At 35.6% G+C, this 26,005-nt stretch overlaps 1 protein-coding gene across 1 annotated transcript in view; it reads left to right on the forward strand.

Annotated features, from left to right (window-relative positions):
- Window positions 1-26,005, forward strand: part of LUZP2 (leucine zipper protein 2) — a gene marked incomplete at both ends in the record, with an annotated part of 417,062 nt that overhangs the window by 287,873 nt on the left and 103,184 nt on the right. The window contains 2 exons of the mRNA XM_081314356.1: window positions 13,447-13,509; window positions 22,279-22,341. Of these exons, the coding sequence (XP_081170482.1) occupies window positions 13,447-13,509; window positions 22,279-22,341 (126 nt within the window). The remainder of the gene's footprint in view (window positions 1-13,446; window positions 13,510-22,278; window positions 22,342-26,005) is intronic.

Here is a 26,005-nt window from a genome sequence, read left to right on the forward strand (position 1 = left end):
AGCTCAGCATCCTAACCCACTGAGCCACCGCGTCCCTTTAGATAAAGGTTTAGTTCATCCCTTTTAATATGATTTCACCCTGCGAGCGTCTCTTACAGTACACATCCCTGACTGCTCAAAAATCTCCTATAATCTCTTTGCAATTTGAGGTCCTTCTAAAATACAACCCTCATACTTTTCAGTGACAATATTTTGTCATGTATTGTTACAGTGCAGTATGCAATAAGGGACTCCTCTTCTAAAAAGCTTGAACTAGTTCTGTACCACTTCAGTCACTTAGCACACATTTAGCTTTTAATTAGGGAGATAATTGGGTCAGCTCTTAATTTTATCGTCTCTCAGCAGATCACAAAACAAGGAGAAATTGTGTGAGCTTTTTTAGTAAATAACCACCTTCAGGTAGTCCTCAATTTACAACAATTCATTTAGTGACTGATCGAAGTTAAAGTCGGACACTGGAAAAAGTGACTTAGGACCATTTTTTACCTCCATGGCTATATAATCGAAATTCAGATACCTGGCAAATGACTCATATTTATGATGGTTGCAGTGTCCCAGGGACATGGGAATACCTTTTCCAACCTTCTGACAAACAAAGTCAATAGGGAAGCTTGATTCACTCAACAATCATGTTATTAACAACTGCAGTGATTCACTTACAGTAACAACTGTGGTAAGAAAAGTTTTAAAATGGGACAAAATTCATTTAATAGCTGTCTTGCTTAGCCACAGAGGTTTTGGGCTCAGTTGTGGTAATAGGTCAAGGACTGTCTACATAAGAATAACTTGATACTTCTGGATTCAGAGTTTATGAAATGACTATCCCAAAGGTGCTTTTCCATGAGGCAACTGGACAAGAAAGTCCAGTTGCCTAATGAAAAAGCACCTTTGGGATAACTATGACCTGGATGACTGACAGTCTCCATAGACATTTATGAAATGACTATCAAAGATGCATGGGTATCTTTTTGTCCTCAACATTTATCCCTGCTGCCCCCCCCCCCCGGTTCTCCCTAGGAATTGTGCAATTGGTGTCAGTTTGAAGAGAGTCTGTGTCTATAGGAATACAATCCTACAGCTCTTCTCCAATGCAAATTTAATCGATATATTCTCTGTGTAGCAACTTTCTTGAACTAAACATATTTTAAACTTCTAAACATGCTCATTTACAACTCCCAGAATTCCCTGGGAATATTCCTTAAAAAGTAATGCCTGCAGAGAAGTGTCAGGCTTTATTATTTTAAGGTGGTCTTTGTGTTTTTTAGTTTTTTGCTGGTATCAACAACATTTTCAACCTCAGAACTAAGCAGGGTTCCCCACCCCTCCACCTCTTTCCCCAGCTATTCCGTGAGGACAGTTGTTTTTGTTTGCAACATCAAAGAGATTTTTAACTTATGTGTCTTACTGTGTCTATTGCCTCACTGGAGTGCAGCTTTTATCTGCAGATTTGAATGATGAATGATACAAAAGAAGACAATTTAAAAATAACAAGCAGAGAATATGGAATGGAGTGAAAAATAATGCTTTTGCTTACCATGCTTAGCATGTATACAATTTTTAGAATCCAAAGTGGTATAACAGGTAATGTTGGTATAACAGGTAAAGTTTCCTTTAAAAATGGAGCTACTGCTGGTACAATCATTGAGATGGAGATATACTTCCATTTAAATGTAATGCAAACTTAAGCAAACTTAAGCAGTTCCTATAAATATATGTTCCTGATCAATGAAAAAACAAAAACAACCAGAATGCAGTTATCCTTTTAAACTTAGTGTATGTATGTGTGTGCATGTGTGTGTGTGTGTGTGTGTGTGTGTATTCCTGATATTTGCAATATATTTTTCAAGGGAAAAGGCACGAGACTGAAAAGTATGTAGTGTAGTGTAACATGTACAGTACTACAGTATTAATATTGTAATTATATATTGATAAAAATAATACTGTATGAACATGTTTGGAAAACTTCCAGTTTTCAGTAAAAATCACACACACCAAAAAAGGGAGAAATATCCATGAAAATGTTTGAATGTGACCACTCATATACATATTCTCACACAAACTGATAGAACAATAGATGGGGGAAAAATAGAGTTAGAAATTTAAAGACATCAGAGTTGAAGGATTTCACCTCTTCTTTTGTCCTTGCCTGGTATTTTACTTGGTGACATAAATAAACACAACCAGCTTCTACCAGCTTCAAGCAGCTATCAGGTATTCCTTCACATTGTTCCAGAGTGTTGACTCATTTTCAGAAACATTGTATGGCCATAAAATATAACATGGCAGCCTTGTTTTTATACAATGGCCAGTCTTTTTCCACCCTCCAAACTGAAGTCTTCAGGGAAAGTTGGAATAGAGACCCACCATATATGGAATAAATATCTGAACAGCACCACACTGTCTACACAAAACCTTATTTTCTCTGTGTACTAACTGTACTATCTTCTGTTTTCTTGAATGATTTAACTTAATTAATTAATTAGTTCATACAACTTAAATCCTCAATCTAAAATGAACACAAATGCATTTTCCTGATGTTTCAGGATTCAGTGCAAATTATATCCCCATTCTAGAATATATTTTGGGGGGGGGAAGGAGGGGAGGTTGTCATTGCCTATAGTGATCTTTGTAGTAACACCCTCACTATCCTCATTGGATATCTGAATGATTTCACAAGTAAGTGTGTTATGAGAAATATAACATTGGCTAAGATAGCTGATTAGAATTTGAACCTGAAGAAAAATGAGGACACACAAAGAAGGTCAAAGCACAAGAAAGCCACCAGACCAGGTCTGGATACCACCTATCAGGTAAACAGGTTACAAAGAAACAACCAATCAAGATCAGAGGACAATAACCAGAGACAACAAAGCAAATAATTAACTGCTATGCACCAAGTCATATCAGACTCACCAGTTTACAGGTTCAAGAAAGGCTAAAGTGATCTGGAAAGGAAAGTGGGATAGAAGTTTGTGGCAAAAACAAACAAACAAACAAACATATGGGTCTCAGTTGGATGTTCCCCAATTTGTACATATTCCTATTTTCCCAAAACCATGTCCATTCCTTAGCCAGGTTGTACAGAGTAAAAGAGCATGAATAAGAATCAATATGTTCACGTGTTTGTGTGTGTGATGCTTATGCAATTGTAATAATAAAGCTTTGTAAAGTAACAGAAACTATCTTTTCCATGTTCCAATGGACATTTCACTATTGTATAAAATATGAACATATCCCCATCAAAATAAATGATGATGTCCAGTAATAAATTTCATTTTCATACATTGGCCAAGGTCATATTCCCTGTCTCTATCTCTGGACTGAGTGGAATACAAGGGAGGCAGGAGGCCCATGTGCCTATGTGGGTTGTGGAAAAGAGAAAAGTGAATGAAGTGTAGATATAGAAAAGTATAGGAGTCTCAATGGATTTTACTCTGCTAATCATCACTGACTGTGGGGGGGGGAAGTGCTCTTCTTTGTTTCAGGCTATTGACCCTTGAATGTCTGAAGACATTTCCACACTCATGTGGCTAGCATGACATCATGGAGCAATATACCTTCTCACTGATGTGGTACTTATTTACCTACTTGCATTTGCACGCTTTCAAACTGCTAGGGTGGCAGGAGCTGGGGTGAGGACGGGAGCTCAACCTTTCACAAGTTGCTCAGGTCTCAAACCTGGGCTGCTGGCTTTCCAGCTGACAAGCCCAGCATCTTAAACCACTGAGCCAATATAGAAATGTATAAGAGTGGGTAACATGTTTTTTATTGTAGTCTAAAAGATGCGGTGGCTCAGTGGGTTAGGACGCTGAGTTTGTCGATCAGATGGTTGGCAGTTTGGCGGGTTGAATCCTGAGTACCATGTAACAGAGTGAGCGCCTGTTACTCGTCCCAGCTTCTGCCAACCTAGCAGTTCGAAAGCACATAAAAATGCAAGTAGAAAAATAGGGACCACTCCGGTGGGAAGGTAACAGCGTTCCATGTGCCTTTGGCGTCTAGTCATGCCGGCCACATGATCATGGAGACGTCCTCGGACAAGCGCTGGCTCTTTGGCTTTGAAACGGAGATGAGCACCAGCCCCTAGAGTTAGAAATGACTAGCACGCATGTGCAGGGGAACCTTTACCTTTACTAAAAGACAAAGTACTTCCTTCTTCCACAAAAAAAGGCATGTAAGAAATACAAATTTGGAACTCAAAGTTCATAAGCATAGGGAGCTGCAGCATTTGTACTGAAGAAAAATAAATATAATGCAAATCATGAGTATATTAGAAAAAAGATTACTTAAATGCAATGTCTTTTCACAAAACTCTCATGATTAGGCCTTATTGTACTGTAGTTATGTCATGATCCAGGTGAAGTTCATTATGCTAATATGTACTCATTTAATGAGATGCTATACAGACCACTACGGTTGGAAAACAAGAAGATCTGGAGCCAAAAGCACTTGTTCAAAGCAGTGACCCATTTGTTTGGAAGTCAGGAATCCAAGACAGCATTTCATACTTAAATTACTCTGATTTGCATATATGGCTTCAGGGTGCTGCTCACTTCATTTTTTTATCAGCTTGCTTTTGGTGGCACTGTCAGCGCCTAGCAGTAATGTGTTTTTAAACTTAATCTTCAGCCTGTGCACATCAAAGACCTCAGGGTCATTTCTCAATTAGATAGGAAGACAGTGCTAAAGGATGACAGGATTCTAAAAAGGTATTCCAGTTTGACTTATATTGTAAGCACCCCCAGACCTTCCCAATCACCCCATTAGACAATTGCCAGGCTTCCTTGCTAGACAATTCTGAATAATACAAGCAAATATTTGGCATCTTCAAATGCAGTAGTGTTAAAATCCATTGCTTTGATTTAATTGGAAATGTTTCACACATGGAGAAAATAATTAAAGGGCATGTTCTCTGGAATCAAATTTGATGGTAGAAATAAATGGAGAGTATGTCAGGAGTAATAATGGAAGGTGTGCTTTTTTGTTTTCCTATTTTCCCTTTTATTTATTTTCCTCCTCCTTTATTGGCTATTTAGATTACATAGAATAAACTGTATTAATGCAAATCACAGCATGTCTTTTTCCTCTCTGGTACAGATGAAAGTTTGAGTATCATCCTAGGTGGAAGCAGATTCTGTATTAGTTATATGAATCTGGCTTTCATCTTGCTTTAAAATAAATTACATACTTAAAAATATTTAGGCTACCAAAAACATGTTTTCTTTCCCTTCGATGCCATCAAACCATGTAGAGAACCATCATTAAGAGATATGGTAAATGACTTATTTTGGCTATCAATCCTAACAAAATTGTGGAATAGTATTTTGTGGGAAATAGTAGAAAGAGTTTTTTCTATATACAGAATCCTAAAGATGGGCCCAACATAACTTGCTTTGATGTATTCATTAGGGGAAAACAGATGAAGATTTATCCTGTTAAAACAAATAAAATGCCAGAGAATAAAATGTCTATGTTGGCATTGATTATAAGAAATTATTTCCTGAAAGACAGCATGATTCATCTTGAGTGTGTGTGTGTGTGTGGGGGGGGGGGTTATCTGCTTTTTCGTCTTCCTATCTAGGAGAGAACATGATTTTTGCTGGTCCAAATTCCTATAGTTCCCTATATCCAGAACATCTGAGACATCTGGATTTTCATTCTATATAAACAAAATAAATATAGTGGCAAATACCTGTAGCTCGGGTGTAGGAAGCTTCACCTTCAAAATAAAATATATTTTGGGCACACATTTATTGAATTTTCATTGAATCATTATTATCATGATACTACTTCAAACTCTTCAAGTATGCCCCTTACCCCTATATAAATGTAAATACAAATCCAATCAAATACTAACAACTGTAAATTCAAATACACATATACCATTAAAACTTGGTTAGTACATTTAAAACTCCACATTAATAAATAAATTTGGAGGAAAAAATCCTATTTTTTTAACTGTTTGACATGTGATTGGGCTTCAACTTCACAGGAATTTATTATTTACTTGATCAATGAAAAAAAAGAGAACAAAGAGAATAAGAAAAAAATTACAGGTGAGTCCTTTGCTAAATGCTAGTGCATACAGTGCAAAAGGCAGAAATTACTGATGTATGTCCTTGATGAAAAGTTAGTCAGTGATTAATGTTCTGGAGAAATATGTGTTGATCTTCAACAGCTGCTGCTAAATTGCAAAGGCAAGAGGTACTGGCTGATTTTTCATACGTCCTTTTTAATGGATCTGCTAACCCAGGAATAGAATTCAATGAATTCCATTCAAATAGTACTCATGTCTGAATAGGCCTGTATAATGTTTTGCAGTGCAAACAGCAAACAAATTGTATTAAAAGTTTTTGTGAGCAAAGGCTCGTTTCATCATCATCCCAATGTAAATTTTACATCAATGTAGCATTTCCCCTGCATCTAATGCAGTGAGCTGTAGCTCACAAAAGTTTATGTCTTTTAATACAATTTGTTATTCAAGAAAGGTGCAACCAAACTCCTCCTGTTTTTTGGCTACCAAAAGAATAGTATGACTCTCCTTCTATAGCCCAGGATACAGAAAGCTCAAGATTGAATAGCTGGCATTTCTAGTTACAGAAATTAGGAAGCTGAAGATAGGAAGGATGCTTGTGCAAGGGAGACTCTGGAGAGCTACTGCCAGACAATATTGGACTAGCTGAATAAATAGATAGCATTCTCACACTGCAGTAAGCCAAGTTTGCTTAACCATAAGTTTATTGAATTAACTACAACTTCATGGATCTGCACAGCATACTAAGCTATTAATCATGGTCTGAGCCATAAAGACTGGCTTCATAGGTCATTAAATGAAAATGAGGCATCTTTGCTTTGACTTGGTGTATTATGGAGACACAGCCAAAGCCTGACTTGGTATAAGGCAGATTCCTATTTTCCTGTAGACATACTTCAGTGTTTTCCACTTAACTAGAATATTACATACAGTATAATTCCCCCTACCTGTATTTTTCATATTACCCTCTTGCTTTGAAAATTTACCTGTTAAGAGTAAGTTCAAAAAGAGAAAGTTTTGCCAGAAGTGACTTTTGTAGTGTGTATTTTATAATTCTTTGTTGGCAATTTAATTATACTACCTGCCAGGTGGGGATGTAATGCCCTGGTGGTGTGCAATCCCATGCTGGTATTTAGGAACTTTAAAATCCCTTATATAAGGACCTTAGCAAAATGAGCAAAGCAACTGTATAACAGGTAGTCCTGAATTTAGTACTTTCTGCTTTAATGGTAGATAGAAGTAATTTTAAAGTTCTTTCTTAATTTAAACTGAAGAGTTCTAGCCTTAGGGTAACCTTTCTGCTGCAGCTTCTCTCCAGATTGGTTTATAATTAATCACACTACCTTTTTGGAAAACCATCATGCCTTTGACCTCTCTTTCCCTAGCTGACGAGATAGAGCAGTGCTTTTGTATCTCTAAAGTTGTGCTTAAAATGAAAATTAGATTTGTGCCACATTCCCAATTCTCTCTTTTCTATATTCCTTGCACAAGTATTTTTATGGAATTCATATCCTAAAATCTAAAAAGAAAAAAGAAACAGGTGGACATATTACAATTACAATTTATTTGCTATCATACCTAACCAGAGGTGGGTATTTACTATTTAGTAATTTTACAAGTCTATGCAGATTCTCAATCATCCAGGTCATGGTTGTTCCAAAGGTGCTTTTTTTCACGAGGCAACTGTTTTTCTTTGAAGACATTTCACTTCTCATCCAAGAAGTTTCTTCTGGATGGTGGGAAATGGAAGGATTTATATTCCTTGCAGACAGCTGATCATTTTCATTCTTTTAGAGCAGGCATGTCAAACTGCCGGCCCACGGGTCGGATGCACCACACCGAAACCACGCCCACCCCATTGCCAGCAATGGGGAAAAAGTCACGATACGTCATGCAACGTCACGTGATGTCGCAAGTTTGACATGTCTGTTTTAGAGAGGCCTTGAGACCACTTGGAGGTTTGTCTGTGTCCTCAAGGTCACCTGAGTAGTGCAAATGGGTGTGGAGCCTTCTTGGAACTGCTGAAAAGATTGTGTTGTTACAATACTTATAAAACTTTGTTCCCAGCTTACTTCTTGAAGCTGTATGCATAAAAGTCTAATATCAAACCATTAACCAAAATGCCTGTGGTAAGACATAAGGATTGATAAGTATTAAGTAGCTTAGCAATTGTCTTATGGGACCAGGGCAAACTTGGTAGCTTCCAGTTGTTTTGAATTACAGCTTCCACAATCTCCTGCTGTTTTCCATGCTAGTTGTAGCTGATGGGCATTAAAGTCAAAACATTTGGAAAGCAACCATTTCTTTCTAACCCAACTGACTGTTGCTAACAAAATGATTCTGTTCTTTTTGACAATAAGTAGTAAAATAATTTGACTGCAAAAATTTCCAGAAGCTGCCTGGCATCCATTCCAGTTTAGGAAGACATAGCAGAATAAATGCCAGTCACAAGCGTAAACTGTCTAACATTCATCATTTTCTTCTCCCCTCCACCCCAAAAAGTGATGACATTATTAACATTTTTATTATTATTTGTGGGGTAGATAAAGATCTTCTCAGCCTTTTGTCAAGCCTTTGTGGGCTTGTCACTAATGGGAGGGGGGAGGAGGGGACAAGACCATCAGATGGAGGCATCTGGAGGCAGCAGACAGGACCAGCAACAGAGACGGCAGCCACAGCTCCTTCTCTCCCCCATTACCTGGATGCTGGAAGGGGGACCCTGCGGAGCGCACTATGTGGCCGTCAGCTCCACAGCCATCCCACCAAACAGCTGATCGGTGCAATGAAGCAGCAGGAAGCCAGAAGCTTGCCTTGTGTTCCAGCCTGGGTGCTCTTACCAGCGTGCATGCCAGATGCTGGCCATGTGGGTGGGGGTGAAGCTGGTCGGAAGGCATGTATTTAGAGTGCTGGGAGGTGATTGCTCCTAGCACTAACTTTGTTTGCTGTTTCTTTGGATACTGCATGCCAGAGCATTCAGTGAATAAACCAACCACCTGTGAACTCAACGGCTTGTTTCTTGTTGGAGCCAGGGGTGTGGCAAGGACTTCTGACACCTTGTTTTTAATCTTTAACAAGCTGGTGTAAGGCAACCATGGGAGAACCTAGAACTTGTGTCTGTGGATTAATATTTTTAATCATTTTTTTAAAAAAACAGTCCTAGTAAAATGAACACAAGAATAAAATGAATTTTTGAGAATCTCACATTCTGCTTAAAAGCGATGCTGAAGTACCAGTTTTTATGGGAACCTTGATCGGGGACAAACGCAATTAGCACATGGCAAAATAACTTTCTGTTTTCCCTGAAGGCTTTGAAAACAAAAGCTGTGATAGGAATATACACATTGAGTTCTCTGTATTGTAATCCCCTGGTTACTCTTCATTGCCTCACAGTAGCACACATACACCTGCAAAAAGCAGCTTGGAGCAATTTATCATTGCAGAAGGAGCTACTTTCACTGGGTAATAGACGAGAACAAGTTAAAATGTGTGTGAAACAAGATGCTGGATGCTGTCATTGCCCAGAAATTCTGCAAAAAGACACATGAGGGAAATTCAAACGTAAGCAGTGCCTGGGAATTATTTCTTTTTCCATTGACTCTATTTAGCTCATTTATTTGGATAAAGAAGTGTCTAATTTACAAATCAAACTTTTAGAGTTTCCATTAGGATATAGACTTAAATCTGTCTATTGAGTGCAATTAATATTCTGATTCAATTGGCAACGTGTTTCCTGTGCATATATTTTGCAGAATGCTATTACTAGCTAGCAATAAATTTGTACTGATATTACAGAGTCCTTAAGTAAAAGATCCAAATGCTTAGGGACCAGGTTTTCATATTGTTTACAGCTGGTTGATATTTGAAAGAGTTCACATATTTCATTTCAAAATATGTTTGGAGGCAATGTAAAAAGCAATGGAATACCCCGGCACACATAAACACTATGGTAATCCTTTTTTTTTTCAAGAGAGAGAGAGGGAGATTCAGTCCTTTTTAGGTTTTCTTTCTCAAAGAATTTATTGAAATACTATTTTCCTCCTTGTAAGAAAATCTTTCCATTATCAACATCTTTTATATAAACCAAAGCAAAACAAAACATATTCCAGCTCCTAACAATAGTAGCCATATGGAGAATGAGGAGTATTGTAATTCAGTCCATCTGGAGATTAGCAGTTTGGGAAAAGTTACTTTATGGCAATTTTGGGACCACAAATAAATTCCTGATTACATTCTCACATTCTCCAGCCCCTCCCCCCCTCTATCTCTCTCTCATATCTCTCATGTCTTGCTCATCTTTTTCTCCCTCTCCCTCTCAACTCACTCTCATCTCTGTCATCTCTCTATCTCAATAGGGGCATTGTTTGTTATCCCACTTAAATTAAATCACATTTGTCAATCGGTTGACCATTCGCTAGCTTGAAGAGATCTTGCTTTGGCTCTTCACAATCATATTTGATTTTTTACCACTCAGAATAGTTTAGAATCTTCTGCAGACTTGGTCAGCTCCCTGTGTAGCTCTAAATCATTAGTCTTTATGAATGTGATTAATTTAGAATCCCAACACAGACTTCCATCTATTGAGAAAGTTATCCTTTTGGTTGGTTTGTTTTTTAACCAGTAAAAACACGTGGCACCTTTTCCATTGATTGCTCAATTTGTTTGAAAGTCTTTGATAAGGAAGCTTATCCAAGACTTTTTGAAAGACCAAATATACAGCACAGGACTACCAGGATGATCTGTGTGTACAGTGCTTCTCAACCTCAGCAACATGTTGGCCAGGAAATTCTGGAAGGTTTAGTCTACCCATCTAAAAGTCACTGAGGTTGAGAAACACTGATTTAGTATGTTGTACTTTGGCACATATTTTTAAGAGGGGTGCTACACTGAATACCAAAAAAGGAGTTTAGTTAATTAGCACTGGCAATATTACAAAGTACATAATCTTCTTTCGTATGTGACTTTCGTGCAGAACTGAAAATGTCCTTTTCTCATGGAAAAGTGTAAATTCTTGTTTATATTCAAAGAAACCAAGGTTTAATCCCATTTGAAGGGGAAACCAACTTGATGACTTCCCTCTCCATTTTCAAGAGGGCTTCTATCCTGAATCATTATGTCAGTCTCTGGATATTGCATTATTAGTACATTTGATCCAGAATAGGAATAAATGGGGAATCTGAATTTGAATCTGAAAGGACTTTTGCAGTAGGCCTGTCAGTTTACTTGAAAGGATCAGCTTGCATCTGTAACATATGCTCAGCATATTAATGTCATAAATGTTAATAGTTGTGTTTTTTTAAAAAAAAATGTAATATTCATTATGTAAGCTCCTCTCTATGGAATACTGTGATGTTTAAATATATATAAGATCCATTAGAAACCACTTTAGGTTTTTTTCTAAAAAAACAAGGCTTCTTCATACCCACATGCAATTAAATATAGACAGTAATAGGTTTTGTATAATAATGAGGATAGAAAATGTAGGTATGAAAAGAATTAAGGAGTTTGGCATAACTGTTGCGACAAGTATTTGGAAAAATTTCCATAGATGTTTTCATTCAAATGCAATGAACTAAAAGTGTGTCCACTTCTGTTTATAGGGGGACATTGTTACATTGCTAGAATTTCATTGTATACTAATAAATATAATCAAGATTTGAAGTAGGGTATACCTTGAAGATAAAGCCAGCAAACCTACTGTATCATGTGGCAGTGGCTTTTGCGGCTAACTTGTGTCGCTTATTTTGTAAAATTTGAAAGGTAGTGGCCATGTGGAAGGATCTTTGTATGTTAGTGCTCCATGCCAAAGTTATTGCTCACCAATGACATTGATTTGAGAATGTTGAAATATCCACCAGAAGTTAAGTCTTTACCTAATATATGCATTCCAGTCTTTACTGGAAGCCACAGTCAGCAGCTATATGAAACAGTCCTACGAAGATAAGGAGATCCATATATAAAGCTTCTCCACAAGTGTTATGCATTAGGGTTAAAGAAACACTTGTATAACAGTCACCACTAGGAGGCATTGAACTGTAACTGTTCTGGCGGGAAATGGTCTGGCAGGAAGAAGAGGTTCAATCTGATTGGCTGACTGCATACCTGGCAAGTTATATAAAGGGTACAGGTAACCCTAGCCAGCCAGTACAGTTGGTCACCAAATAAAGAGCTGTTTGACTATACTCATCTGCCTGGCATCATTCCTACTCTTCAGAACCCACTACACAACAACAAGTAATTCTCATTGGTCTGAGATTCCTGCTTTGGTTGAAGATGAGGAGAATTAGTCAAATCCAGTCAACTGTACTTTCAGGCATATAAATTCACTAGGTAACTTTGTGATTCTTTTTCATTCAGTTCACGTTTTACTCACAGGGTTGTTGCTGAGGAAAAATTGGAGGAAGGAATGTAGGCCATCTTGAACTTTCAGAGAAAAGGCAGAATATATATCTAACAAATAAAATAAGGTAAAAACAAAAACAAAACTATCTTAAGAAGAAGATATGGAGTTCCATTGAGCTCCCGAATACTCCCATGAAATGATAGATGATGTAAACTAGCCAGAGTATGGGCTGTTTTGTGTAAAAAGACTGAATGGTATAAGTCCATCAACTGTGTTTTCAGCACATGGAGGTGGAGTGGATCACATTCTTTTGTATGTCTGTAATAGAGTAGAGCACTAGTAACAACTCAAAATAACTGATGAAGAAATGAAAATGAAATGAAAATAATTTAGAAATTATTCAATGATATACTTTTCAATTGATTTGATTTTTTTTAAAAGGCAAACATCCTTATTTTGAAGAATGAAAAGTAAAAGTTGAGTGAGGATTGGAGTTTTGTTAAATCACTCAGTGAAGGATGGGGCAGGATTCCACTATCAAAGCTATTCCAAAGACCTAGTTTATTCCAAAGACCTAGGATTATATTTTAGGGAAAGTTAAAAAAAAGATAATTTCAAGTCAAGCTGACTTTCTGATGGCTCTGTGGATACATCTATGTGGTTTTCTTGGGAGCAAATAGAGAAATTATTTGCCACTCTCTTCTTCCATGCTTGTTTGTTTATTGTTACTTCTCTATTTAGCATATTATCCTTGTGTTTCATGGAAGTCTTCCACCTAGACTCCATCTTTCTTTGCTTTTCAGACTAAACAAAAGAGTCTGATGCCGGTATTACCTGAGACTTGTCAAAACCAAGAATGTGTTCTTCTATCCCACAAGGATAGAATCTTGAATGTATAATGCTACTTGTGACATTATCTATTTAGATTTCAAATATGTAGGTAAGTTGTTAGGTAGATACATTCCTCATAGACAACTTGAAATCCCATCTCATATATTATGCTATTATAGTTACTAATTTACTGAATATTTGATTTCACATTAATAATATCAAAATATTTCTCTCCTTTTCTTAGAACAAGAGCCTGAAAAATAAACTCCTGTCAGGGAATAAGCTTTGTGGAATTCATGCAGAAGAGGTAAGAAATATATATATATATATAAACAGCACTATTCTGATCATAATAAGGACAGCTAAATAGAAGATGCCCCCTCAGCAAATTGACCTGTAGATTCTGAACACTTTATGACTCATTCTATAGCATTCTGGAAAATCTGCTTGATAGCAAACAATGTATATTAAATTCCAAAAATTCACAATCATTCCAAGAGTGAGAGATTAAATAAAAACAATAGTGCCAACCAAGTTGAAACATTACCAGCAACAAAGGAATCTGGGCAGGGCATGGATTACTTTTTCTAAACAATGCCTCCTTTTCTCAGTAAACCATAATTCTGGATTGTATTGGACTGCCTGGTTCCTCCCCCCCCCCAAAAGGTTGACAGTTATATGCTACACGTTTATCTAATTGTATAATGTAGCCCTTTAGAGCCATGCACAGGATAGAAATGGGGATAGAGTATGCTGGTATGTTTGGAAAATGGAGCAGAAATGTATATTTCTGAATCCAAAACAAACAAATGAACTGAATACAAATTTTAATTACTCATGACAACTGCTGTTCTAAAAGAAATTGGCACTTTCATTGAATTTCCAGAAGTTATTCTATCATAGTTTGGCTATAAAATGGACATTAATCGAATTTGAATTCACTGAATTTTTCCCATTAATTTTTTCCCAATGCAAAGGATTAAAACAGGAATTTCATGAAAGATTTGACCCCCAGTGATAACAAACAAAATCAAATCTATTGTTCCAGGTCACAAATCAAAGAATGTAAGGAACTAGTTGTGGCAACATATGTCTTTAATATTCTTAGTTTAAAGTAGTAGGAGTAGGAGTAGGAGTAGTAATAGTAGTTATAAGGCAGCTATGCTTTGCTAAATCATTTGGGCACCAGCAAATAATTTTATAAATTTGATATAGTATGGAACTGACATGAAGAAATGTAGAAAGTGTTCAGTACTAAATTCTTTCTGCATCTGATTCAGCACCTATACAAGATTTTTTCATAGTGTTAGGTAGTATCAAAATCATCTCATTTCTTTTTCATAATATTAATTTATTTACTACCTTGCTCTTTGGAGTCACACTGGGCACCCTGAGCATTGTGGGCCATTTATTATAGAGATGGCTGTCTTTTTCTCTATGTTCACAATTATTTATGTATGTGTTTATCATTCATTTATATGCTTCTATGCATCCATTTCTGTTTGGCTTTGACAATAAGTGATTCTGGTATACATTTCTCAGATCAGAAATTTTATCTAAAACATGTAACTTTTAAAAACACGGGTAAATAGTATTTTCACAATTATAAAAAGCATACTATATAATTTGAAATCTCCATTAACTATTGTTATATTTTTCAAGGGTTGCAAATAGACTTAATTTTTGTTTCCATGCAGAATAGATATGATCTGTGTGATCACATAAATAATGCTGTTTCTTATTAAAAGAAAAGAGGACAGATACCTTCAACATTTCAAATAGTTTAGTGCCATGTTTTAGGCAGAAAGCTTTGTGCTGGCTCAAAGATAGGAAATGAAATGCATTTCAAATAGTCATCCCTTGTCCTACTGCTATAGCTTTTGCATGATCCTGCTATAATATATCTAATAAAATGAAGAATAACTCATTCCAGATTACTATCTCAGGTAATCAGAGAGTGACCTTGGATTATTTTCACATATTCATCCTTTGTCATGTGCTTGCTTGCAGTGTCTCCAATACAACCAATGGTCTTGAGTTCTTCGTGTAATCAACTCTTGGTTATTTTGACTGTGATTGACCGAACAGTTGACTTTAGCAATTAACTTTGGCTTTTGCAGTGTCTCAGGATTGCTGAACTGGAGAAATGGTTAATGAACATGCTTCTATATTCAGGAATTCTCCAGGGAATATATTATGATGGAATAGATTTACATGAATAACTACTGGAGGCAATTCAGCCTAGTTTACATTATGAGGGTTGCATTTTCCAAACAAACCTTTATTTATATTTGTTTTCATGTTAATAAATAAATAAATAAATAAATAAATAAATAAATAAATAAATAAATAAATAAATAAATAAATAAATGTTTCATCAGTTTTGGAATATTTTTATCTATGTCAATGGATTAAAAGATTCTACAAACGAATTGAATCATTGAATTGAATCACCTGGTCAGTTAAAACTCTTCTCTAAAATTTAGTAACATGTGTTGCAGAAAAACACCAGTAGCCACAAATGAGCTTTATTTAGATACAACTTGCTTGGTGGTATTTATTTTAAAAAATAGAGTTACTAATAAACTTTTCAACATCTTAAGATTCTATGGAAGTGCTTTGAAACTTCTACTTCATGCTATAAAGGCAAATAATTGTATGTATGACAATGCTAATAATTAGCATGGAATCAAAACTTACCATTTGAAACATATGCCAAAATTAAAGCAAACGTTTGTCAGACTAACCAGGTAAACTCATAAATCTTGCAACACAGGAATAAATAAAAGGTAATAATGTATTACTTCAGCTTCAATTTAACTTTCTCTGCAGCTGTTCATCTAAGGAATTCAGTTGTGCTTGCATTTTTATTTACACACAAAACAGTAAAACAAAATGACAAACAACAACAAGGAATATCCATATGCTGGAAGGAAACTGTTGTTTCCTGTGAACAATAACACAATTTGATCCAAATTTATTGCCCCTACCATCCATCCATAATAATTGCCAGAAAAAGGAGGACATTTTTGGAGCAGCTGTTTCAACCTAATCCAAAACAAATTATGGGAAAATGACACACACATCTTTCTCGAGGAGGTAGGGGGCTTCTATTTTCCATTCCTAAAAGGTCAAATTAAATTGATTCCCAAAGCTGAACAACCATTAAACACAGCAACATAACTATGTAAATAAATGTTGATAGGAGTGTTTACAATCCCTTGGAGATGTTGTTCTGAGGCACCTGACTATGCTCCACTGGCAGAAGATAAATTGAGCATCTCATACAGCCCAGCCTGAATTGCTTAAAGAAGCTTATTTCCCCTCAGGTGTACTGGAGGACTTTCATCTGTTACCCATTTCAGAGTTATGACTCAATGACTACTCTGCTTTATTTTCATATGTGGAATGAGGAGAGTACTACCATCCCAAAACCAAGACAAAATTTCATCCAGTCATTTCTCATTTGTGGAATTCTACTTAAAACATAGATAGCAAGAAGCAGTCATCGTTGTTTCTTTATGCCACTGAGCTTATTTGCATTCGTCATTGACCAAGTACTCTATCCTGTGCCCAAGCTGATTCACTCTGAAATGGACTGAGACACTTTAGTAAGGGCTTTCAAAGTGTTTAGTCCAGATTGCAGACTACCATGTTGTCCCGTTGAATAATTCCTCTGCTGCTGTGTCCACCCAGCTTCCTGCTCCAAGAAATGTCCTGCCACACATACACAAAGTAAAATAGATTCTTAAAAAATGCACGGAAAAGAGCAACAAAGATGATTAGAGGTCTAGTGGCTAAAACATATGAGGAGGAGTTGCAGGAACTGGATATGTCTAATCTAGTGAAGAGAAGGAGTCTTACAAGATTTGAGATCCTGTCAAAAAGAAGAGTGGGACACAACCTATTCACTTGAGGGCAAGACAAGAAGTAATGGATGAAATCTTACTAAAGAGAGATCCAACCTAAAACTAAGAAGAAAATTCCTAACTGAGAACACTTACTGTAATTGGTCAATGAGCTTAAATGGACTCCAGAAGATGGTAGAGGACAGGAAGGCCTGGAGGAATGTTGTCCATAGGGTCGCGATGGGTCGGACACGACTTCGCAGCTAACAACAACAACAACAATTGGTCAACAGATTGCCTTCAAAAGTTCTGAGTGCACCATCACTGGAGGTTTTTAGGAAGAGTTTGGACAGCCACTTCTCCAGAATAGTATAGGGTCTTCTGCTTGAGCAGGGGGTTGAAATAGAAGACTCTGTTATTTTTTATTCTGTTAAGTTAAAGAAATGCACACAGATACAGGCACAACCAGTGCTTTTTTTTGTAAAAGAAAAAGGTGCCAGAACTCACACATGTCATACAACCTGCCTTGCCTACCCTACAAGGTTCCATCCAAAAAAGGTGCCGGAACTCCGTTCTGAGCATTCTATGAGAAAAAAAGCCCTGGGCACAGAACAGATTTTTGGGGGTTGCGTGTGTTCCCATTTAGTTGGTCTTGTAGTCATTATGTCAGTCTCCAATCACCAACTCCCAAATAGCCCAAATCATCTAAGGCAGACTTGCGATGTCACGTGAATCACACAATGTATCGGGATGGTTTTGCCATTGCTAGCAATGGGGTGGGGGTGGCTTCTGGATGACACATCTGGCCTGCAGTCTGGCAGTTTGACACCCCTGATCTAAGAGCTATATTGGAGGTGGGAGTGAATACTTCCATCTCAAGTGACTGGAAAAATGAAGAAAAGTATGGCACTAGATTACTTAGTTTTATTTTAAAAAAAAATGACAAAGGTAGGATGCTCATAGTAAGAAAAAAAAGGAAGGAAGATGAAATGGAGGAAGCTGTGGGTATTGGCTATGTTTCAGATCAGTATCTTTCATATATGCAAGAACTTTTTAAACTACTGTTTTCGCATTTAGAGTAAATTTTACCATTTAGCATTTTAGCATTTAGAGTAAAAGACTGTTCTAAAAGGTAATAGGGAGCAAGGTAAATATTAACTCAGTTGAAGGCCAGTCCTTCCTCAGCTGAATAGACAATAGACTTCTACAGACTGAGGTCTACTCCCAAACCAGACAGAAAGTTTGCAGAACATAAAATGGGAAAGTGAACATCACAAATTAAACAAGAAAAAGTACCCCCAGTACTCACAATAATAGAGTGATTACTAGACAGTGACATTGTCTATTGTTGATCTCCAAAGATAGTTGGTGGCCAGTTCTGATAACAGTGCAACAAAGCAATACAAATCAATATATTATACTCACCATTGCCTTATTGTCTTTCCTAATCAAAATTATGAAATATTTATAGTGCCCTCTTCTTTCTCTCCTTTGTTTTGTTATCTGAATACATTAACCCATTCTTTCTCAATTCCCCTGTTCATATGGACAACAAGATCAGGAATTCTGGGATTTGTAGAATTAATATTGCCCTATTGGCCCACCAGGTTTTTTTTCTTCTGTATGTTCTTTTTCTATTAGGCACATCTTTACTATTTTTAATAGATTCCTTTTACCTTAAATGTTTTGGAATATATTGAATGTGTGTGTGTGTGTGTGTGTGTGTGTGTGTGTGCGCACACACAAACATACATAAACATTGCAGCATAACTCTGAATAAGCTAACACAATAGTTTTAATTTAAATAGGGGAAGGGTTAGGGTTAGGGAATTTGCCTTTTTGCAAAATAAAGTAATAAAGCTGTGCATTTGAGTATTCACTGTAGGTAAATTGTAGTTTTATCATGGAGACCTGAAGTGACTAATTCCTGGAATTGCTCACTGATCATCTTTCCAAGGAAATATATATTTTATAATGGAAGATGTGTTTAAAAATAAACCTGCCTGGCTGTGAGTTTTCTTGAGATAACAGGATCTGCACTAGATTTCTTCTGCATAGCAGGGACTTGGTGCAACAGATGCATTTGGTATCTAACGATAAAAAAGCACTTTATGAGCTATATATTTTGAACAGCTTGGGTAACTTCAAAGTAGTGACATTATGCTGAATTTTAATCATGAGTTAAAATGCTTCAAATATTGACTTATCAACAGAAATGGCAAGAAATGTCATCTAGCCAGAGGTGATTATGTATATAGGATACTGAAGAAGGAACAGATTTTGGTAATGGAGAACATAGTTTGTATTGGAGTAGGTGCCAATAGATAGATAGATAGATAGATAGATAGATAGATAGATAGATAGATAGATAGATAGATAGATAGATAGATAGATGAAAGAAAGAAAGAAAGAAAGAAAGAAAGAAAGAAAGAAAGAAAGAAAGAAAGAAAGAAAGAAAGAAAGAAAGAAAGAAAGAAAGAAAGAAAATATTATGCAAACTCTTTTTATAAGCATGGTTGGAATGACAAGGTGCGTATTGCTAAAACCTTATGACAACAACTAGTTCTGATTAAATATCTTACTGTGCTGATAGCCTTCATCTGGCCACATGAACATGTGGCTGTTTGCATGAATTAATAATTCAAAAGATATTTTGGATGCTTCTTGTGAATTGTTGGCATCTATCCTACATTACATACTAATTGGGTGATATGCAGTGACAGAAAACATACAAGCAATACATCTTTGCCAGAAGTATCATCTGTTTCTTTTTTTAATCGATTTGGAACTATAATTTGCAAGGGGGACTTCATTTTTCCCCCTCCCTCTCTTTCTATTCCTTCAATTCAGTTTTGTTTCCTGGCAATTGCACAAACAAATCCATGCATTATTTTAGCAACAATACTGTATTAAGTAGTTTACAATTGCCTTCTTCCTAGGGCTGAGAGAGAAAGTGATTGGCCCAAGGTCACCTAGCTGGTTGTGTGCTAAAGCAGTAGGAGAATTCTTAGTTACCCATTACCTCTATTACACCAAACTGGCTTGCTCTAATTATCTATCAATATCTGCTTGGAACATAGTATGTTGAAAAGTCTTTAAACACTTCTTGTACCTGCTTAAGAATTATTTTAATACTTCATTTTTATTATTATTTTTTCACAAGGTCTTCGATTTTAGATTGGCCATCCAATTTTTGAATAACGTTTTGTAAAAGTCATAAAAGTCTTCCATCAGGCTGACCTGGATTGATGATGGGTTTTTAAATATGTTTTAATTTTTAACTGTAGTTAATTTATTTTGGGGCTATTTAATTCGTTTTTTTAATTTTTGTACTGTTGTTTTTTATTGTTGTAAGCCGCCCTGAGTCCTTTGGGAGATAGGGCGGCATATAAGTCCCAAAAATAAATAAATAAATAAATAAATAAATAAATAAATAAATAAATAAATAAATAAATAAATAAAAAGGAACAAATAATGAAGGACTGGGAAGTAGCCTAGATATGAATAAATAATGAAGAGAGGGCAGTCACTGAAAACCAGGAAATAATAATAATAATGGTGATGATGATGATGATGCATAAAAAGTCAAAATTGAGAAGACAGCAACAGACTGACTACAAGCAGCGGCATGACAAAGTAGCAACAAAGGTGCACTGGAAGATCTGCAAGAAATATCATTTGCCTGTAAGCAAGAACTGGTGGGATCATAAAATAGAGAAAGTCATAGAAAATGATAAAGTTAAACTGCTCTGGGACTTCAGAATTGAAACAGACAAGCACCTGCAACATAACACCCCAGACTTAACAATTGTCGATAACAAAGACAAAAAAGTCTGGATAGTGGACATGGCAGTGCCTGGAGACAGCAGAATAGATGAGAAAGAACTGGAGAAGATAACAATATACAAAGACCTACAAATAGAAATAGAAAGACTGTGGCAAAGGCAAGTAAGGGAAGTACCAATAGAAATAGGTGCATTGGGTCCAATCCAAAAACAACTGGAGCACCACTTGAACACCATTGGCATTGACAAATTCACCATTAGTCAATTGCAAAAGGCAGCCTTACTAGGAACTACTTCCATCCTGTGACAATATCTATAATACCATCAAACATCCACATCTGCCTATCCCAGGTCCTTGGTAAGGACTCAATAGGTGGACAAAAGTGCCAAATCCAGTCTGAACATCTGGCTGACTGTGCAATGAATAATAATAATAATAATAATAATAATAATAATAATAATAATAATAATAATAATAATAATAATAATAATAATAAAGTTGGAAGGGACCTTGGAGGTCTTCTACTCCAACCCCTTGCTCAGGCAGGAAACCCAGAAATGATTGTCCAGTCTCTTCTTAAAAACTTCCAGTGTTGAAGTATTCACAACTTCTGGAGGCAGGTTGTTCCACTGATTAATAGTTTAACTGTCAGGAAATTTCTCCTTAGTTCTAGGTTGCTTCTTTCTTTGATTAGTTTCTATCCATTGCTTCTTGTCCTTCCTTCAGGTGCTTTGGAGAATAGCTCGATTCCCTTTTCTTTGTGGCAGCCCCTGAAATATTGGAGCACTGTTATCATGTCCCCCCTTGTCCTTCTCTTCATTAAACTAGACATACCCAATTCCAGCAACCATTCCTTATATGTTTTAGCCTTCCAGTCCCCTGGTCATCTTTGTTGCTTTTCTCTGCACTCTTTTTAGAGTCTCAACATCTTTTTTACATTGTGGTGACCAAAACTGGATGCAGTATTCCAAGTGTGGGCCCTACTCCTCCTCTTCATTAAACTAGATATACTCAATTTCAGCAACCGTTCTTTATATGTTTTAGCTTCTAGTCTCCTGATCATAAAGGACATGAAGGGTAAAGCAGAGAAAGGGACGGCTTCTTTATATGAGCTTCCCTTCACATGTATGACACATGCTCTAACCCGAGTATTCGTTTCTAGTCATCTCTTATATCCGTGGGATATTGGGATTATTTTCTGTCCTGAACTTTGTGTGTTTACTGCAGAAACAGCAGTACAACTAGAGTAACTCTGCTTCATTTCATCAGAAGATTAGGTTATCCCACACACCCCAAAATGTAATAATTCAGCAGCCTGCCCCCCACCCCCCAAAAAAATCTCAGGATACATTGTCCTATTGCCTGAAGTTTATATTTAAAACTCTGTACATGAAGCAGTATTGCATTACTTAAAAGATTAATATATTATCCTCTGCTTACAGTCAAAAAAGATTCAAGCCCAACTGAAGGAGCTTCGCTATGGGAAAAAGGATTTGATATTTAAGGTGAGTTTCTCACTTGAACTGGCAATGATATTTGCTTAAAGACAGTGCAACATTAAAATAATCTGACCAAATGGTTTTGTTCCTCTAACACCAATGGAGGAAAATCACAAAAATGTCAACATACATATTCAAAGGGATTTAAGGGGAAAAAAGAAAGGTACATTTAATTTCCATGCTTCATGATCCAAATACTCATGTATTTCCGCCTTTTTTAATGGAGAAAATGGTCTCAGAGGGCACAGCTTCCCAAGAAAAATCAAGCAGTTCTAAAACATTGATCAGGCTGTTTATTTCTCATGTAAAGACCTCAAGTCTTCTTCAAGGAGGAATATTTTACCTTTTTTTTAAAAAAAAAATATTTAGTTAAGGTTGTGCCATCTTGTAAAACTTTTCTGTCTGCTTTCCCATTTTTAGTTTTCTTATTGATGTAATTTTGATTTAATCCTTGTACCATGGATGTTTTATTTCATACCATAATGTTTTAGGTTTTTATTTAACACCAAAGTAGATGACTGTCATGGGATAAATATTACACTACTGTAAAATATTGTAAGATGGTGGCCTATGAAACAGATCTTCTTTATCTAAATGTATGCTGTGCTTTTTTTTAAAAAAAGCTACAATAATTAAAAACTGAGACATACTTTACTGCCAGTACAAAATACATATCTCAAAGCACTCTGAAAACTGATTTTCCCTTATGAAAGCAGTCCACTATGTGATGAGGGGGAAAGTTAAGGGTGCTTGTTAAAATTAATGGGCTAAAAAGTTTTTTTTTCCCTCATGGAACAGAAAATGTGTATAAACATGTAACTAGTGTCTTTATTTTAAAAATGAAGTCAGTACATACATCTTTTAGTGTTTTTTTTTAAATTAGAATACCAGATAAGGATCAAGGAGTAAGGATCACGGATCATACATCCTAATTCATCTTGTCCTCAACCTCTCTAAAGTGCATTATCTAAAATAGGCATTTATTTTATAAAATGCATTTATTTTAAGGCATTATTTTAGGCAAAGAAAAGAGCCCCAGTAACTGTCAGGAGGGCTGGAAGGTCTGCAAATTAAATGTTCCCTGCTAGAGGCTTTTGAAGTTGCAATATGATTTTAGTGTCTCGATATCTGTGACGTGTGTGTTTGTGTCTGTATGAGTTACCATTCAATTGTCATCAGGAAAGCCAAGAATACTATTAACCTAAAAGAGTCCTTTGTGTTTACATTCAGCATTCAGTGGGGAGAAATGCTCTTGGAGATGGACTTAGTCTTGACACACCCAACCTTTTTTCGGTATTCCCCTTGGTAAATTAGGTGAATGTTTTCTAAATATTTGGTTGCACCTAGGTACAGATGTATAACTATAATAACACGATGTGATGTTATTCCCTTATGTTTGCTGTTTTCTCTGTTAGAAAAACCACTGATTTTGTTCCTGGGTACAAAATCAGTAATATGCATTACTGTTAATCTGCAGAAGATAGAAATGTCTTTCTATTGATTTTTTTTTACAAGTTAAAAGCTTATAAATAAAAGAAGGAGAATGATCCTTAGTGGAATATCTAATGCAGGAAAAGAAAGGCTTCCTTTTCTGTTCTAACTGCTGTCAAAACCACCACCACAACCACAATCACCACAAAGGACATTAAGGGACTATTAGCTCTTAGTTCCAATCTATAACATGCAGGTGTGTTTCATAAGATAGCTTTAAAATAATGACATACAAGATTTATTGTATCAGTTGTGGTTGGATGTACTACTGGTTTAAAAAATGTAGCCACTATACATTTTAAATCTTTGTCAGATACTTGGCAGAATTGTAGCCTGGCTTCTGCTATCTTGACGTCCATTAGCTTGGTGCTGTGTGCAACTAATTTTAGCGGATGACCAAAACCTTGTAGCAGTATACCATAAATGTTTATTATAAATGGTCATAGTAAACATATTTATTTAAAAAAAAAACAAAGTTTTTTTTTTCTTTGCAACCAATCAATTTGTTATACCTGTTAAGTTCCATTGGAAATATTCTTAAATACCATGGCTGAAATTTAAAGAATTTTGACTGGAATACTCGGTTTTCTAAGACCTTTCCATTGTATATCTTTGTATCGACTGAAAAAAGCATCTGGAAAAGTGTAAAACTCCCCATAGCTCTGTATAATTAGCACAGGATTACAGCAAACAAAGAGTAATAAATAATTCAAATAAGCCCTACTTCCCTCTCTTTATGCTTCTACCCAAACCAGGAAAGACATGGAATGCAGAGAGGAAGTTGATAAATAAATTATTATATTTGGTAAAGGGAATTAAAAAAATTAGGAAAATGTAATAAATGTAATAAAAGCACTATTTGCATGACAATGAAACAGTACAGCACTAACAGTTCATTCTGAAAAGGCATGTATGAGGCTGAAAGGTGCAGTACTCCTTTATTTGAAACTTCAATATATATATATATATATATATATATATATATATATATATATATATATATATATATATATATATATATATATATATATATATATATATATATATATATATATATATATATATATATATATATATATATATATATATATATATATATATATATATATATTGTTCACATATTTGAATCCCATCACTGAGTTGACCTGGTACAAAGTCCCCACTGCCACATAAACACACTTTCCATGCAGAAGACTTGCAGTGGAAATTGATCTTTTCACTCTTTTGATAACTGCTTTGAACTTAGGATGGGGGACCCTATCTTTCTTTTTTGTATATATACAAATTTTATTGATTTTCTAATATTACATTCACATATTTGAAAAGCAATGTGGTGACTGAGTAGTAGTGATTCAATTACATACAGATATCATTAGTACAGATTTCAGATTGCTACCATAAACATTTCCTCTCTTTTTCCCTTCATATATACTGTCTATTTGTAAATTAAAAGACAAATTTTATCTTATTAATCACATAGAATATAGCTTTCTTACATATATCTAAAGTTTTTAGTTTACACATATTCTAGTTGTTTTAACATTCAATCTTTTAAAACAATCAATGACCTAATAGATTTTTCAGTTTTAATTTCCACCAACATTTAGATTTAACATTTGATATTTATCATTCCAAAAATTTTTAATATACTCCCAATTCATCTATCATTATTCCTCACAAAGTCTAATATTCAAAATACACATCCCATCTACTTAACTTCTGACCCTCTGTCAACAGGTTAAGGATACAATATGATATCCTTCCTTTTTGCTAGTTTTCAGGATTTTTTAAGTAATAATCAAAATTTCTTTTTATTTCAGTATTTAATACTTCCTCTCTCTTCCTCTTTGTATCTGCTATCTCTTGCTTAAACTAATAATTTTTGTTTTTAACGTTCCATATAGACCTATTTATTGCTTTTAACAATAAGTTTTTAGCTTATCTACATTGTTCACCCTTACATGACCTTTATACACAAATCAATATTCAAATTAGGTATTAGTATTTATACTGCTAAATTTTAATGACCAAAATTTTTTCTTTATCTCAGTTCATAACAATGTCTTGTGTTCAACATGCACATCTTATCTATTTAAGTACGTTCTGTTTTAGATTTCCATAAGATGGTCAAAACTCATTCTTCTTGAGTCTTATTCTGGCTTTTTTTCCTTTGCCAAAT

This window comes from Vipera berus, assembly GCF_964194415.1.
Source record: "Vipera berus genome assembly, chromosome: 1".
NCBI lineage: Eukaryota > Metazoa > Chordata > Lepidosauria > Squamata > Viperidae > Vipera > Vipera berus.